Source organism: Dreissena polymorpha, chromosome 8 (genome assembly GCF_020536995.1).
Source record: "Dreissena polymorpha isolate Duluth1 chromosome 8, UMN_Dpol_1.0, whole genome shotgun sequence".
Classification (NCBI taxonomy): domain Eukaryota; kingdom Metazoa; phylum Mollusca; class Bivalvia; order Myida; family Dreissenidae; genus Dreissena; species Dreissena polymorpha.
Genome location: NC_068362.1, coordinates 26,809,410 through 26,825,689, shown reverse-complemented (window position 1 = coordinate 26,825,689; position 16,280 = coordinate 26,809,410). Strand labels below are relative to the sequence as shown.

The 16,280-nt window shown below is 32.7% G+C and overlaps 1 protein-coding gene across 1 annotated transcript; it reads right to left on the bottom strand.

The window, feature by feature from the left end:
• Window positions 1-7,131: 7,131 nt before the first annotated feature.
• Window positions 7,132-15,163, bottom strand: LOC127841077 (C-type lectin domain family 4 member F-like). Its single transcript, XM_052369628.1, has 6 exons — window positions 14,731-15,163; window positions 13,166-13,897; window positions 9,928-10,022; window positions 9,081-9,171; window positions 8,736-8,822; window positions 7,132-8,383 (listed from the first exon to the last, which is right to left on the bottom strand). The coding sequence occupies exons 1-6, from the start codon at window positions 14,978-14,980 to the stop codon at window positions 8,259-8,261; spliced, it is 1,380 nt and encodes a 459-aa protein (XP_052225588.1). The 5' UTR covers window positions 14,981-15,163; the 3' UTR covers window positions 7,132-8,258.
• Between the last annotated feature and the right edge of the window lie 1,117 nt (window positions 15,164-16,280).

Below are 16,280 nucleotides of genomic sequence, written 5' to 3'. Positions count from 1 at the left end.
CTCTTTCTCTCTCTCTCTACATATGTTGACAAATAAAACGAAATATGAAAAGGAACAGAATCTATAAAATGTAAGTCATGTGATGATTCCTATATCGTGCATTGGCAACAACTCCTGCCCTTAGCGCCACCTCCTTTGCATTGGCTCCATCTCTTTTAGAAAAATACAAATAATCAAATAGATCCACATGTGTTTGTGCATACATCAACTAGTATATATGTTTAAAGAAATCGTTTGCAGTCATAAGCGTATTAATTCGATGTCAGTTGCTAGTCACACAAGCAAAAACATCGATTTGCTTTCAAAAAGTCCACCAGGGCACAACCTATGAAGGTCTCCGTGTTCCTAAATAGGTTGTGATCGTATGTTTCTATACTTTTGTTGATGAAATAATCTACGTGTACGCTGAGGCGCACTACATCGCCCGATTTGTTTATATAATGCAAATATGTTGAAAACACATATAAAATCTACTCGCAATGAAGAATTAACCTTGGAATTTCAAAACATCCGGGCCTTGGCGCCACCTGAGTCCTCAGAAGTAGCAATGGCTCCTGTTTTAATGCATCGCAAAAAGATGTGGCGCCTGTGATTTACGGCCGTGCTCGCGTTCACGGTTGACTAAGTTGCACTCTCTCATTTGGAATAATTCGTCCCCTAGTCAAAACGGTCCCACTTTGGTCAAAACGGCCCCAAAGTCAGTTTTAAAGTTGGTCAAAACGTCCCTAAAGCGTCCCCAATATATAACAAAAAACTATGTACAATATTTTATTCCCAATGTATAACAATGTACTATGTACAATGTTTTTCCCCAATGTATAACAAGGAACTATGTATAATATTTTATTTATTTGATCTACATTAGACGCTGAATACAATACATATAACATTATCTAAACAGGAGTTAACTCCGACTTTTTAAAAATTGAACGAAGATCAATGTCTTAAATAACATTAAAGAAGGATGTAACGCCTACTCATTGTAAATTAGATAAACGCCTTTTTCCTTTGACTATAAAGAACAAAAATGAGAGACGAATTATAACTATTAACATACGTGTAAATAACAAATCGTATTCAAAAGGACGTAGTAAATGTGCGCCATACAACACCTTTTACACGTGTTGTGACAAACATTGAAGTTATTAACATAATTACTAATTAACATACGAATTCACTTTAATTGAAAAAATGATTGGCAATAAATTAAAGTACGTGGTGTATAACACCGTTCATACCTCTTACACACAGGTATTACCCGGGAAATATACCGCCTCAACTTTGAAAAAGACGTTAATTGTGACAACCGTATATTCAGATAATTACAATAATTAAAAAAGACATCATCTCTACGATTTACACTAATGATCATTTTATGACAAAAGTTAAGAACTGATATAAATACGGTGTTTACCCACTTTTGTTAAATCAACATAAAATAAATACTATTCGATTTAAAATTGCGTAATTCGCAAAAGAAATAACAGATGACCCGTCGAAACTTGTAGTTGGCATGGAATAGAGTTGAACCAAAGACTGTGTTGTTTATGTAACTCCAATACTCATATTTGCGATGAATTACATTTTAAATATATTGAAATAAATGCAATAAATCAACGTACAATAATTATCTTGTTTGACTCTTCTTTCAAAACTATACAACTTCACAGCTTTGCTTACGCTTGCCTGAAATGATATAGAACAAAACGTTAAAAAAAAGCATTCTGCTTCATTAAAGGGGCCTTTTCACAGATTTTGGCATGTATTGAAGTTTGTTATTAAATGCTTTATATTGATAAATTTAAACATTGAAACTCAAAATGTCCAGTAATAAAACAATAATACAATAAATAAAATAAAATAAAAATGTAACCCTCAACTGGACTCGAACCACTGACTCCTGGGGTCCTGGAGTTAAAAAAAACTTCCGCTTAGACCACTTGGCCATCCGTGCTCATGTTATGAAGAGATATATTTTTTACTTTATATACGCAATCCTCGTAGTTTCACGAAATATAACGACACCAACAGAACTTTCCAATTATTCAATCGTTTCGCGTTGCAACGCTTTATAATTTTCAGGTTTTCAAATCATCAAAAGATGCATATATAAAGGATATTTAAGACCATGGTAAATGTTGAGTATTACTATTTCCTCACAAAAATCATAACTAAAACGAAAATTTGCGAATCTGAAACAACTTTTTTAAATTTTGTCAATTTACCAAAACGTGAAAAGGCCCCTTTAATATGTTTAATATATTAACTGATGTTTGTCCTGTACGATGAAAGATTGCCTTTTACTTAGTTAAATTGTACTTTAAATTGTAATATGTACATGTTTCGTATTGTTTAATATAATAGTGTCTTTTCGGTGTTAACTGACTAAGTGTAGGTCTTGCTATAAACATATTATTAAACACCAAATATATGTCTTTCTTAATGAAGTGAGTATAAACGTTTGGTCTGCAAAGAACATAACACGAAAATACGTATTTATACAGAAGTGTATATTTATTAACACATTATTATATTAACAGTATCATAAGGTAAGGTAAGGCATAAACTAGTTTGTTGGATTAAGAATAATGTATGGGAGAAAACAATCATGTTTTTTTTGCTTTTATATCATCCTAAAATTGCATAAATATGCTTGCTTCAGTTATTCATGAGCTTGATAAGAGAGGATGTGCTTTCAGGCGAAGGTATATGTAGAAATTTAATTACATGCATTAATTTGTGTGGGTGATAACGAACGCAAAAAATATGTTTCTTCCGAGTGTTGATACTATACATATGGTTGTATGCGAATATGGTCACACTCAAACGAGCAAGAAATTTAATATACACACTTTTATTTATCTACATTCTAGACAGAAAAGTACACATTACACTAGAAATTAAAATGAAGTCTCTTTAAAACGCCCAATATAACAGTTATCAATATTTCCAATGCACCATGTTGCTTAAATGATTAACAAACGATATTGATCGAATAAGCAAATACAATTGTACCACAAGTAAAAAAGTGTAAACGTGTACCGAAGCTTGACAATTTGAAAATTAATTATATAATTTTATCTTTAATGGACTTTTTTTAAATAAATTAATTAATTCGACACATATTTTGTACAAAAAATACACAACTATTGTTTAGAAATATTTAATGTTCACACTTATATTCAAATACATATGTTACTCAAAAATGCAAAAGGTGTGGCGCACAATAAAAAGAGTACATACCTGTTTCGAGATAAAAAAAATAACGTCAAATATTCTCGACAATGCGTTACATGTATATACAGGATGTGCGAAATAAGGTATGTTACACATACATTTGAGACATCCGCATGCGTGTTTTAAATTTGTCTTCAGCATTGTAAGTAACTCAGACGGAAAATAGATGGACACCGCATTGCGTTTAATACACATAACAACTTTATTTAGCATTGCTAGTAATTACACATGTTGTGCGTTAACTTGTATTGCAAATAATCCTCGAGTATCACAAAAAATAAAGGTGACCGTCAACATTCACACTGTATTTTTTCTAAAATGTGTGTTCAAGCATATCAGAACAAATCTACATCAAGAGAATATGATTTTTTAGCAGATCAACACAATAAAAGGTGTTATGTGAAATCATGTTCGTTCATTTCATAGACATTTAATAAAAGTCAAATAAGCGAAAAAAAGTCAAATAGTTGAAGTTAATGCAGAGATCTGAAACGTTATATGAAATAGCGGATCGCTGAGTTAACGGGATGAATGAGTAAAAACAATTTTATCGTTGATGTACTCATAAGTTTATTAATGGGTATGAATTTAAATGTAATTTTAAGATCTTAATTTGCATTATTAAATTGAACTAATAAATAGTACTATAAATTTTAATCGGCGATAAGCTTTGTTTACATCACACTGTGTACAAACGAGTGGGTTGAATAAAGACCTAGAAATAGTACGAACTGACTAACCATTTTAAACTTATCACCTAAGAACAGCGGTTCCATTTTTACAGCGTTTTTACAGCGTTCACTTTGTTAATTTCCCTGGAATGACCGGTGCTCTCAGGGTGTACATGTTATCGGCATATTACACAGGAATAAATATTTACCTGAGATCAGTCACTGATTGTTATTGCAGGACATGCTCCAAATTAGTACCAAATATTATCCGCCATTTATTTAGCTTGCGGCAGAAAAAAACACAACATATTTTAGTCTGCAAATGTAAGTCGATGTAAAGTATTATTAAATATATCAAAACTCTACGAGTAAGCGTGCTGCTTAACATGTCTTTCTGTTGAACAATCTAAGATGTGTAAATGGTTTAAAAGTGATTTCACAATTAACTGTTCATCAAAATATTATCGAAACTTGAATGAGTAATGCTAACGTATTTTTTTTAATGAAATGTATGATTACAATTGACCACGTTGTGATCTGGTTGGGTTGAGGTTTTTAATCTCTTCGATTGGTTTAAACCTTCAACGTCTTGTACTGACTTTTATACACTAGCGGAATTTCTCTTTTGATATATTGTTGGTGTTTCCATATTTATACATATTGTATCTTCAGTGCCTTGCGAAGATCAACACTGTGACAACTGTTTAGTTTACTTATGTTGTATAGGTTATTGGTAAACTGCATCAAATAGCACTGAGTAATATATGTGAGATCATTTTTACAGATGACTTTAATGGAGCTTACTGTTCTGATTACGTCTTCTATTAAACACTTGGTACTCCTTAAATTGCCATCACACAATATCTGACTTAATAAAATAATGTATTCGCTTGATGATGTATCATACAATGTTGGCGAACAAATCAAAATGTCAACAAAATCGCAAAGTTTGATTGATCTGGGATGGCGTTGTTCTGTTGAATTAATTGCTTTACATCTAAAAGCTCCAATTGTGATGTTATATTCTGATTACTGATTTTTGATTAACGCCTTTTATTTCAGACGAGATTTAATTGGAACTCGCTAATTCATATTATTTATCCTCGAATTTACCGCATTTTATACAAGACATTTGAACGAAACACCCACACACACACACATAACTTTTCAAACCAAATGGTACGTTCCAGGTTAACGCCTTAAAGAAATGTATACACATGTTCCTAAAAATGACATAAATATCATGTGGTTATTAAGTTTTCTTGTTTTTTATTTAGCTCGTTTCAAGTCGAAGGGAATATGTCCAGACTTTATTCACATCTGACAAATTGATACAGCAAGCTTTAAATACCAGTAAAAGATCATCGAACACAGGTTACCGTTTGTATCCGATCCGTTCTTGCAAGCATTTACAGTTTTGACGAAACTAATGATTTCCTGATGATTTTGATAACATAACTTCTTTCGTTTTGCCAGCGAGTGACATTTGGCATCCACACTATTGTTGCAAAAGTCGGCAGGTTCGATTCAGGTGATGGGAAGCATCGAGAATTCACTGCGCATTTTTTATAATGGTACTGTACACTGGCTATTGGTGGAGTTCTCGCAATAGTGTGCAGTGTTGATGTTACGTTCTTTTCGTTTGACAAACAAGTTTGCCATTGTTGGCCAAAAATAGCCATTGGACCTATATTGCGGGGAAATATATTTTGAGGAAAGTATGGCGGGAAGAAACCGTATTTCAAAATAGAATTACATTTAGAAAGACGAAACGAGTTTTATGTCGTTTATATCATTATACTAGTCACTTTGCTTGGCGCAATAAATAATTTTGTGTTCCTACTTCCTGAGAGCGCCGGCGAGCGTCCGTCCGTCGCGATCACAGTGTTTCTGTCATTTGTCGTCTACCATAAGATAGTGAACGGGAATATTCCGCTAGGCTCTTCTCACGTGGCTTACATGTATTAATACCTTATGTTTTTGTTGCTCTATACTACATTGTGTTTTTAATCTGAATTATGGCGTTACGGATTCACGACCGTAAAGGAAAGGTTTCTTCATGTTTACAGAAATTGGTGCTATGTTATCGCAAAAGACCGTGTTGCCAACCGAAAGCAATTCCTTTAAGGACAGCACATCGAACGTTTCATTATAAATAAATAATTACTGAGCGGCATCGCATAGGTTTAATGTTTCTGTTCATTCAGCGCCTTGAGATATGCTAACACTTAAATATGAAAATAGAGCATTTAAATGAGATACGTTCGATTGAAAAATATACCACTTGAAACTGATTATCTCTAATCAAGTTTGTGTATTCCGAAGCATAATTGTCTTGTAATACTTTGGATGCTGTATTGTTTGCTGTACAAAATGGAAAGTTTGTTATCATAGTGTCTTTTATGTGTTAAGAAATGTTGTTCAATTACACGTTTACCCTTACCTATATTGATTGAGTGTTGGTGTTGTTCTAAAACGATTTTTTTAATGACGTGAACGAAAACTCTTTGTCGGTGAATTACAAGGCAATACAAGACACATTTATTAGATGTGTGCAATCTACCTGGTCTTACATTGCTATTAGATTAACAATCAAATAAAGTCATGCATTAACGTGAAAACGATCTATCCAAGTTGTTTTAGATTGTACAAAAGTCATAACAATAATCCATTATATTATAATTTGTGTAACGCACATGCAGAATGTTTTTATCATACGTTGGGAAATATATGTAAATAAACCAAACTTATACAAATAATAATGCGGATCCTCAGTGCATTTTTGAAATAAAAAGACAGTGTAAATCACTTCATTTTATTAATTGATCTCATCTGTAAGTGGTATATAAAAACTGATGTCCATGTATAATACTGGTTATTCAAGTATGTTTTCTTAATAGTTATGCAGATAACATGCTATTCATGTTCGATATCTCGTTGCTGACAACATAAAACACACATCTTTCCTATGAAGGTAAATCACATTCGAAAGTTAAACCAGTTATATGTGCCGGGGATTCATTTTATTGTATCGTTGATGCGTGCATTGCTGTTTGCATTATTGATATGTTATTGATGTGTTTGAATACACGCGCGTTGTTATGATGATACCGTTGTTCATATATACATTATGTGCTTAGCTGTACTACATTTTCCAGTAATTCTCATTTGATGTATTTACATCTAATAAACACATAAAATAAATTGAACATAAGAGTTCGCCTGCATGTTTGATTTCTTTTTTATTGAATTCAAATTATACTAGTTTCCTTTATAAATAACATCTACAGCTCATTATTATTATACAAATGAACAACACAGTTACACTTATATTAACACTTCATCGTTTACAAAACTGAAGTGCACAGGTGTGCTATAATTGATTTCAAGACCCTGCAAAGAATACTCGCTCTATTGAATTATCTTCATAATCCTGGTATCCAAACATAGCAAATGGCTTTTTACTATACCTTATGAACACAGTATACACGCGATTTTGATAAACTAAAACAAGATCTATTTTATCGACTTCATATTGACTTGCAAATCACAAATTCATAACAACATATGATGCAATACCGAATCCTCACAAATACTGCGATGCTGGTACGGTTACTAGCTACGCATATTATATGGGTCTGAATGAATTTCTAAAAAAAGTCGTTTCCCAAAGATGTTCAATTTAAACTACTGTGTATTTGCGTTTGATTGGTTTTCATCGTTTCTCAATGACAACGTTTTGCAAAGATGTTTCAATTAAAGCTTATTTGTACATAATACGCGCTTTGAATGTTTCTGTATTGTTAATAAATGAAGTCGTTTTCCAAAGATATTTTAATTTGAGTCAAATGACCCAATTCTAATAACATTCTCGATGATAAAATTCTTGAATTAATTGATTGACATGGACGACAAAAGTGACTTTTGCGTGAAATCATATGCCTGTTTAGTTATATCACCATGCCCTCAATTGTAATCAATGAACTCTTGTCAAAAATAATGATTTGAATGTAAAAGGAATTGATAACATTTAATGCAATTCAAGAATATTATATTAAACGGGAAGTACTAAACACGTGTTAACATTTAAGCTTTATGTGCAAACGATTCTGAATAGTTTCTGTTCAACTTGTCGAATATACGCAAACGAATGCAAACATAGACTAGTTTGATGCAATGTCTGAAGTTAACAATGATAAAAGTATGATAGAAAGCTACATGTGCTAGACAGATCCCGCAGTTTAAGTACTTAAACATGTTGTATTGATGAATGTAAGAGACAGGTTTTCGATTCTCATACATATAACATTACGCTTATAAGGAATTTTCAAATGTTTAGGTTCGCCAGCATTACTGTGCTTTGCAGACTGGAAACAGCTGCATAGTGCACGGGAAATCTCCCCACATATAGCCATCCTGATGGTCGAGAGCAACACAGTCTTCGTGGCCTCCTTGAGGCTGGTTGGTGCCCCAGTCTGGTCATAAAATAGAAAAACAAGAACCCTTGTTATTGGGGTATGCTGTTTGTGTTAATACGTTTATAGCTTAGATGAACGACTACAAAAACAAATATGTCAATTCAAAGAAAAGATTTGCATCCGCAATGAGACTTAGATAGCAGTGCATTTGTATTACGTTATTTATGCACTCCTAGCTAAAGTCTTAATGTATTTTAAGTTTTTTCCTGTAAAGAAATATACTTTGATAGTATACTGCTCTTACTTTGCATAACAATATAATTATTTATGACAATTAAATAAAAGCGACTATAAAAGTTTAACATCGCGATAGCAAAGAGAATGTTTATTGATATTCACATATATGCACCTGTAAATGTCGCCGCTGTATTGTCGTCATCCCAAATGAAGTGTCCTTCTACCATCTGATCGTTCAGACCTATCCACCAATGGCGAGCTGAATATTTCGTTCAATAGCATTATATATTAGGGAACATTATAGTGATATATATAATGCATTAAATGGACGTGATTTAGAGCGAAAACACGTACTAGTAAAATGTGTTAATAAATAAATATTATGAAACAAAAAAGAAAAAAAAAACATTATAAAAAATTGCTCGTTTATGTTCAAACTATGGTTTTGTTTTGTATTAGATGGTTTCGTGAAATTGCAAATCATGACAAATTACTATATAATGCTAGATTTTAATACTTTGCATTTGTCTGACATGATTCTTGACGAAGTAGTTTTCCAACGATGTCTTTATGTTTGCTAGATGACCCCCATGTTGTCGACAATAGTGCTGAAGGAACACAATCACATGAATAATAAAATGTTGATGGACATATAGACATTCATACACACGATTGCATTTATACTATTCTGATATGTTAAAACGTGCAATTGTTCAAGTATCACCTTATTTACGAATGGTAAAGATTTCTTTAAAATTAAACTAAACAATCCGGATATTCAAGTACAAATTTAGGACACAGTTCCAAGTTTAATTATAAGAACAGTCTTTAACCCGGGAGGCGTATGCATATGTTGCTATGATTAGAACTTTGTGCTCGCGGATATATTCAACTGTAAGAATTTCTACTGTTGGTTATTCACATACAAAGACATTTTCGATTTATATTAGGATCATAGCCAAATGTCAAACCTTGAATTGTAACTTCTAAGTAGGTTTGGGTATTTTAATATGCGATAATTTGTAATGCGGGTCAGATCTACCATGCGGTTTGATAAGTTTTCACATGATTAACTATTTGAATTTGCAGTCATTAAATTTTAAATTTCTAATATTGTTAATATGTAAATGGTTCTTGGTCAAATAAAAAATGGTAACCAGTTTCAAACCAAACCGAAACAACACAACTATAATTATAACAGGCGTACGATCATAACCATGGTTTACCGCCTTTGAACTGAATATGGTAAATATCGATTCTTGCCATAACTCTGACGATCCATACCTCTATTGTTCTACTAAAGGTAAATGGTAAATATCGGTCATAGTCTACCTCTTAAGGTCCATGGAAAATATTGATCATACCTTCGACTCAGTGTATGTTCCCTGCACGTTCCCAAAATGGTAACAAGACCCTTGGAATGAGGTGTAGTCATCCCGACAGTTTCTGGCAGCTACATCTGTAACGAATGTAAACGTTCCCCTTTTTTATTTATTGAAAACAATAAGAGGTTTCTGTGAAAACCAAGACGTCTTTTCTCTTTAGCTCTTGCCAAATTAGTGTATATAACGTTTGGAAAAGAATAGAAAATATCACTTGATATTAAAAAAAATTGGTGACAAAGCGATGCAGTTTGCTACTTATGTGATTAATATTCGTATGTATTACAATTATTTCTGAAGAAAAAAGTTTTTGTTGAAAGCTATTATTCCAAATATTTACCTTTACAACTATCTGAAAATATTAGAATAAACTGTATCATCCAATACATCTTGCGATGCTGTTGGCGGAACTTGATATGATAAAAAGTTACAACTTATCTTTACTTTGTGTCACGATGTTCTAAAATGAATTCGGAATTATAACAGCAAACAATTGCGCATTACAAGTAACACTTGTTCTTGTATATCCAATTTGTATAAACAGGATAAACCTACTTAAAAACGATTTGCTTGTTAGCAACAATACGGAATAAATAAATAATGATAATAATATTAATTATAATAATAATAATAATAATTATTATTATTATTATTATTATTAAAATTACTATTATTATCATAACTATTATTATATAAATGCGAATTAAAATACTAGTATCGTATTGAATTTACTACAATAACATGATACAATCAAGTAGTTCTAATTTATTTCCTTTAAGGTAGGATAATACAGGACTATTTTTAGATATTCTTTTTACTGACTATTCAAGAGATAAACTGCACAATCAGAATGTCGGATTCAATAAAGACATGCATATATAAAGTTTCGCTACCATGAAAGACAACTCTACAAAATGATGTGTTTACATAAAACGTTAATGTTCGAATATCGATACAAATGCATATTATCCTTAAAATATATAAAACGTATTGCTTGCATATTATAACATTGATTCATCAGAATCATTTTTTTTTCAAAGCGTTACTTATAATGTAAATAAACGCGCTATTATAATATCGGTATAATGTTTCTTTTGTCCATACATAATATATGTTAAGCGTATGTTTTCGCAATAATATGTTATAATCATACGTGTAATTAAGTATACTGCTCTCATACTGCTACTTCTGCTATCTTACAATACTAATTAAGTGTTGCAAACTTAACTTTCTTACTCAGTCTTTGTGTAGCATCGATATGTTCACACTATCAAGAACAGACCAGTTTAAACCAACACTGACATCTAAAATACATCATTATAAGTTTAAGACCGTCCACTTCGTAATTCTAACAATATTCGCAACATTCAATGTAAATCACAACTTGTTCACGAACTTTTCTACCATCAACTATAAACTTATGGAACAATCTACCGGAACGGCTCCTTCCTCTCTGCTTTCAAAGCAATTTTTAACAAAGATAAAAAAGAATTCCCCAGCATTACTACGATAGGGAACGGACTTCTAATGTTCTACATTCGCGTTAACGAATGCACTGTAGCAGCTTAAATGAACATTGGTATGCTAAAACATTTTTTTAAGTCCATATTGTCATTGCGGTGGGATTGAAGATACATATAACTTTTTCTTTAATGCCCCATTTATACTGAAAAAGAGCCTAATTTCTTGACAATCTGTCCAGTTTCCAATCCAAAACGTTGCAACTACTTCTTTTCGGTGTTAAAGACGGATCATGCGAAGTAAATTCATTAATTTTTAAACATAATCAGTCTTTTATCTGAGATAGTTATAGATTTTAACCCTACTCCATCTCAGGAACAAACTATATACTGCTCACGAGGCCCCGCCCCGCAATTGTTTTTCTTGTTACCGCAACTTCTCTTATTCTGAAACGTTTCTCTTTTATTTATGTCCCTTTCTGTCTCAATTTATGAACTTTTTTGGTATCTACACTACTGTGTTTTAATATTAATTATTTTTCCATTTCAAAACGGTAATAAAATGCCGATCACCGTTCTATATTGTTCGTAATTTTGCCAGTTCTATAAATTGTTGTTATACCTTTGGTTGTTTAAACCATGTCAGCCACTTTTCCCAAAGACGGAAAAGAGATACAGCATAACCCTCGGGCGTTCTTCTCAACTCAGTCAATTGTATCTAGCAGCTCTTATGTTAAGCAATACAGCAATTTCTGGGGGCCTAGCATAGTGTTTAAGAAATAACACGTGTACGTAACAGTTTGTTGTTTAATAACCCACGGCCGGAAGTTTAGATGCGTAGGGATTAAATCACGAGTGCGAAGCACGGTTTTTACTAAAGATTTATACAACGTATCTTATTTTTCTTGTGTACTATTTTATGTGAAGTTTCGCCCATAAAATTCAACTTTCGACTGTTCTGTCGATCAGATCCGCTTTCATTCATTAAATTTAAATTTATCGACATGTTTTGTTTAGCTACAGCGCGTGCTTTCAGTGAATAAGCTCCGGATATAAATATTGCGGAATAACCCATAGACGATTTTCTTCTTTGTTTATATAAAATTTGGCACGTGCCGTGTTATAATTATTTACATCCGATACATGTTCTGTTCGTTACATATACAATGTAGTTGAATCTGTCTACTGATATTATGGTAACCGATAATTGTCATGTTAAGCATTGCAATGTTTAAAATGTTAAAATTGTACATATAACGGCCTCTCAATATTCAATACATGCATCTGATTAAAAAAACATTTATATTTTATCCGGTACGGCTATTAGTTTGTGATCATAATTATTATTGTAAATGACATTTGCCTGATATTGTATATGTTTTTATTAGTTTATTGTTTTATCACTGGATTATGTAATCCGAACTATTCGCACTATTCGAACTGTTAACTTAAATCACTTATTATTATTATTATGAGTAGCCGTGTCATAATCAACGGGAGCCCTCCGGGAGTTTTTAGTCGGATGAAATAATGAAATACCATATGTAGCTATTTCAAATAAATCGTTTTAGATCAATAAGGCATGAATATAAAATAGTTTCTTTTATGTGGAAGAATGTATGTGTGTGTATGATACTTGTTTGATATATTATGTTTCTCTTGGTTTTCGGTTATATTCTGTACAGTGCCGTCAAATGTCTACGGTCATGTTATTAAAGTATATGACGGTTCGTTAACAGTACAATAATAACCCCACTTACCTATGCACTTGTCAGTCTTTGCTTTCAGCTCTTCGATCGCTCTCGAAAAGCCATCCAGCGTGTTCAATCTACCATCCAGTCTTGCGATCATTGCATCTGCCTGGTCAATCCTCGCACTTAGTCTGTTTTGTTTGGAGATCACCGTCTGGTCAAGATTTTTCATTTGATTGGACATGTGCGTCTCCAGATTCTTGTAACCTGCCATATTCACCGCTGTGGTTTCCTCAAACTTCTTTTGAAGAACGTTGACTCTATCGTCGCATTTTGTTTTAACTTCTGCGTTCAACTGAAGAAGTTCAGTTTTGAAGTTTTGCATCAGTTCGTTTCTTTTCTTTTGCTCGACTAATTCGTCGACTTTGAGCTTGTTCACTTCACCATCCAGTCTAACGACTTTCGCATCTGCCTGTTCAATCTTCCTACTTAGCTTGTTTTGTTCGGAACTCACCGACTGGGAAAGGTTATGTATTTGATCGACCAAAGAGTCTTTCAAGTTAACATGCGTCTTGAGGTCCTTATAACCTTTTATGATAACCGTTACGGTTTCTTCAAACTTTGTAAGAAGTTCAGCTTTTAAGTTCTCAATTAATTCGTTTCTTTCCATTTCAGTTTCCTTTTTGTCGACCTCTGTGTCGCTAACAGTACTAGATAATGTATTCAGTCTGTTTTCCAGGGTTGTTAACTTGGTTTTCAGGTCTGCAATCTCGTTTTGATGAACACCTGTTATTTCCTGGCCTTTCCATAGAAATAAAGAAATAAAAGCTTAAGTATTACGCAATACTTTAGCTAAATTCTGATGATGATCTATCTATATCTTAAATATATGTTAATTAGTTCATTTGATCTAGTAGGAACGGAAGATCACTGTGAATGATAGGAAGATTCATATAATTATTCCTAATATGTTCTATATTGTCTTCGCTAAAATATTATTTGTGTACCCACAAACTATTTTGCTCCCCTAATTTTCGACGTAGGTAGCGTATACGTTACATATGTATCTTTCGTTACTTTTGAATCTTACGTTACTAATGTATCAATACAAAGTAATTATCGACATGACTACATGTCTAGTTGCTAATGTAATAAGTTATTTTAAATTTCATTTGTATGACATTTAACTGAAGTCATATCCGTGTACCTTGCTGGACTATTTTTTTCTGAAAAAAGGTTCAAGATGGAAGATACAATGGTACAATAATATAAATTTACAAAGCTTCAAACTACAATACTGATACATTATCTAGTATTTTTGCAAAAGCATGAACTTGTTTTGCGCCAACATTTATGATAACATGAGTATAGTCGAGTTTCTTCATTAATTTAATATTCTGTATTATTGTTGGTATCTTTCTTTATTAACGGAACATATGTATCATACACTGTTATGATATAAAGCGACTAAAATGCAATCGGAAGTTGTGAATAAGTTGTCGTAAGACATTTGATAAGACCGGAAAATTGCCTTTCAAACAAGACTTAAATCATTAAAATACGTTTAATATGCTTAATCTATTATTTATATTTATCTTCTGCAATTTCATTAACGTGTTTGTAGGACTACTCACCATAGCCAATGAATGGTCCTCCAATTATGGACACATCGCTAGCGTTCCTCTGATCGACCAGTATCTGCTCAACGATCATCTTCAGTTCCAAGATCTGGAACCGTATGTCGCTGATGTCACGATCAACAGAAGTTTTGATGAGCGTCAATCTTTTGTTCAGCTGTGCCACGTCATGCGCCTGTCCGGTCATTTGACGGGACGTCATCAGGACGATGACGAAGCAGACGACATTGGCGGTGTGTCCCGACATGGTGCCTTTTTTATTTTAATGTTTTATTCCTAATATATATTTCTTAGTTATTTACACACTGATGACGGTTAAGTCGTTTTTTGCGAAACGATAGTTCATATGTGATTATTTTATATCAACGCTTATAACCTACACGATTCATACTTTGATGTAAATCAAGCTCCCGCTCCAGTACAGTAATGACTTGCTATTTAATGATACCAAAAACAAGCGTTATTGCGCAGTAACAGTCCGGATTTCTCTCATTCAAACTGAAGTGTTGCACTTGATTAGCATGCCTTGGTCAAATATAATACGGCGCCTCTTTGCATAATTGTTGAAAACAAAATAAGTTGATGCGAATGTTGCATTTAAACGCCAGCTATCAATTGGACAGAAAACAAAAGAAAAGTTATTTGTTTTGCACTGATAACTAAACGAATCGGATTTTCAGATCGGCTTATCTTTTATTAATTATTATTTTGTTTCAATTTTCCACTTTAATAAGACATGAATTAATCTTCATAATCTCTATTTAACATTTCTAAAGTTACGTTCAGTTCTATAAAAGTTAATTCAACGAGTATGAATAATGCAACGCAACTATCGAACGCTGAATTTTCACTTTAGTAAATAGTATTTCTGTAAGCCAATTTGATTGAAAACTCACCATACAATACCAAAACCAAGTTAAAGATCGGCACACACAATTTTGGTTGGTCGGATTTGTTGCGGGACGAAACTACTTTTTAAGCCTTAAAGAGAGCTCAACAATCGGTAAACGTTCATATTCATGGTAAAATCATATCAAATGTTTGGCATACACTATTAAGCGAAAAAAAAGTCTATAGGAAACAGTCAATTCATGTCTATTTATGGTATTGTCTTTTTTATTGTCAGAAATACTAGAATATTACATGTGTGTATACAAATTTAAAACCAGATATTGAACCAGGTATAGAATATAATTTAAATTATTTTTTCGCCTTACTGATTCCGATAACAACACCTACGACATGTTTCATTCATTTACACATGTTATGTTGATTCATAAACCAACTATGTATACCAATCACCTGACAACAAATTGCTCGATTATTTTACTATCACATGCTGACTTAAAGATGATTGGATCGCGTAGACGTGCCACTTTTCAGATAGTATCGGCATGTGCATTGTTTATTGTCTATGCACATCTTAAAAAGAACACAATGGGACAACTGTTTTTCGAAGAGCGATTTGACATATGTTTCCTCAGTTATCGTAAGTAGCACTTTATCGACTTTATTGCGTAATCAAACAAGCATATCTTTCCCTGTTA

Excerpts from the sequence above, each read along its gene's own strand:
- LOC127841077 (XM_052369628.1), bottom strand. The coding sequence starts at position 14,980 with ATGTCGGGACACACCGCCAATGTCGTCTGCTTCGTCATCGTCCTGATG. Across the intron at positions 13,898-14,730 it reads AGGACCATTCATTGGCTATG|GCCAGGAAATAACAGGTGTT; the intron begins GTGAGTAGTCCT and ends TTCTATGGAAAG. Across the intron at positions 9,172-9,927 it reads GAACATACACTGAGTCGAAG|CACTATTGTCGACAACATGG; the intron begins GTATGATCAATA and ends GTGTTCCTTCAG.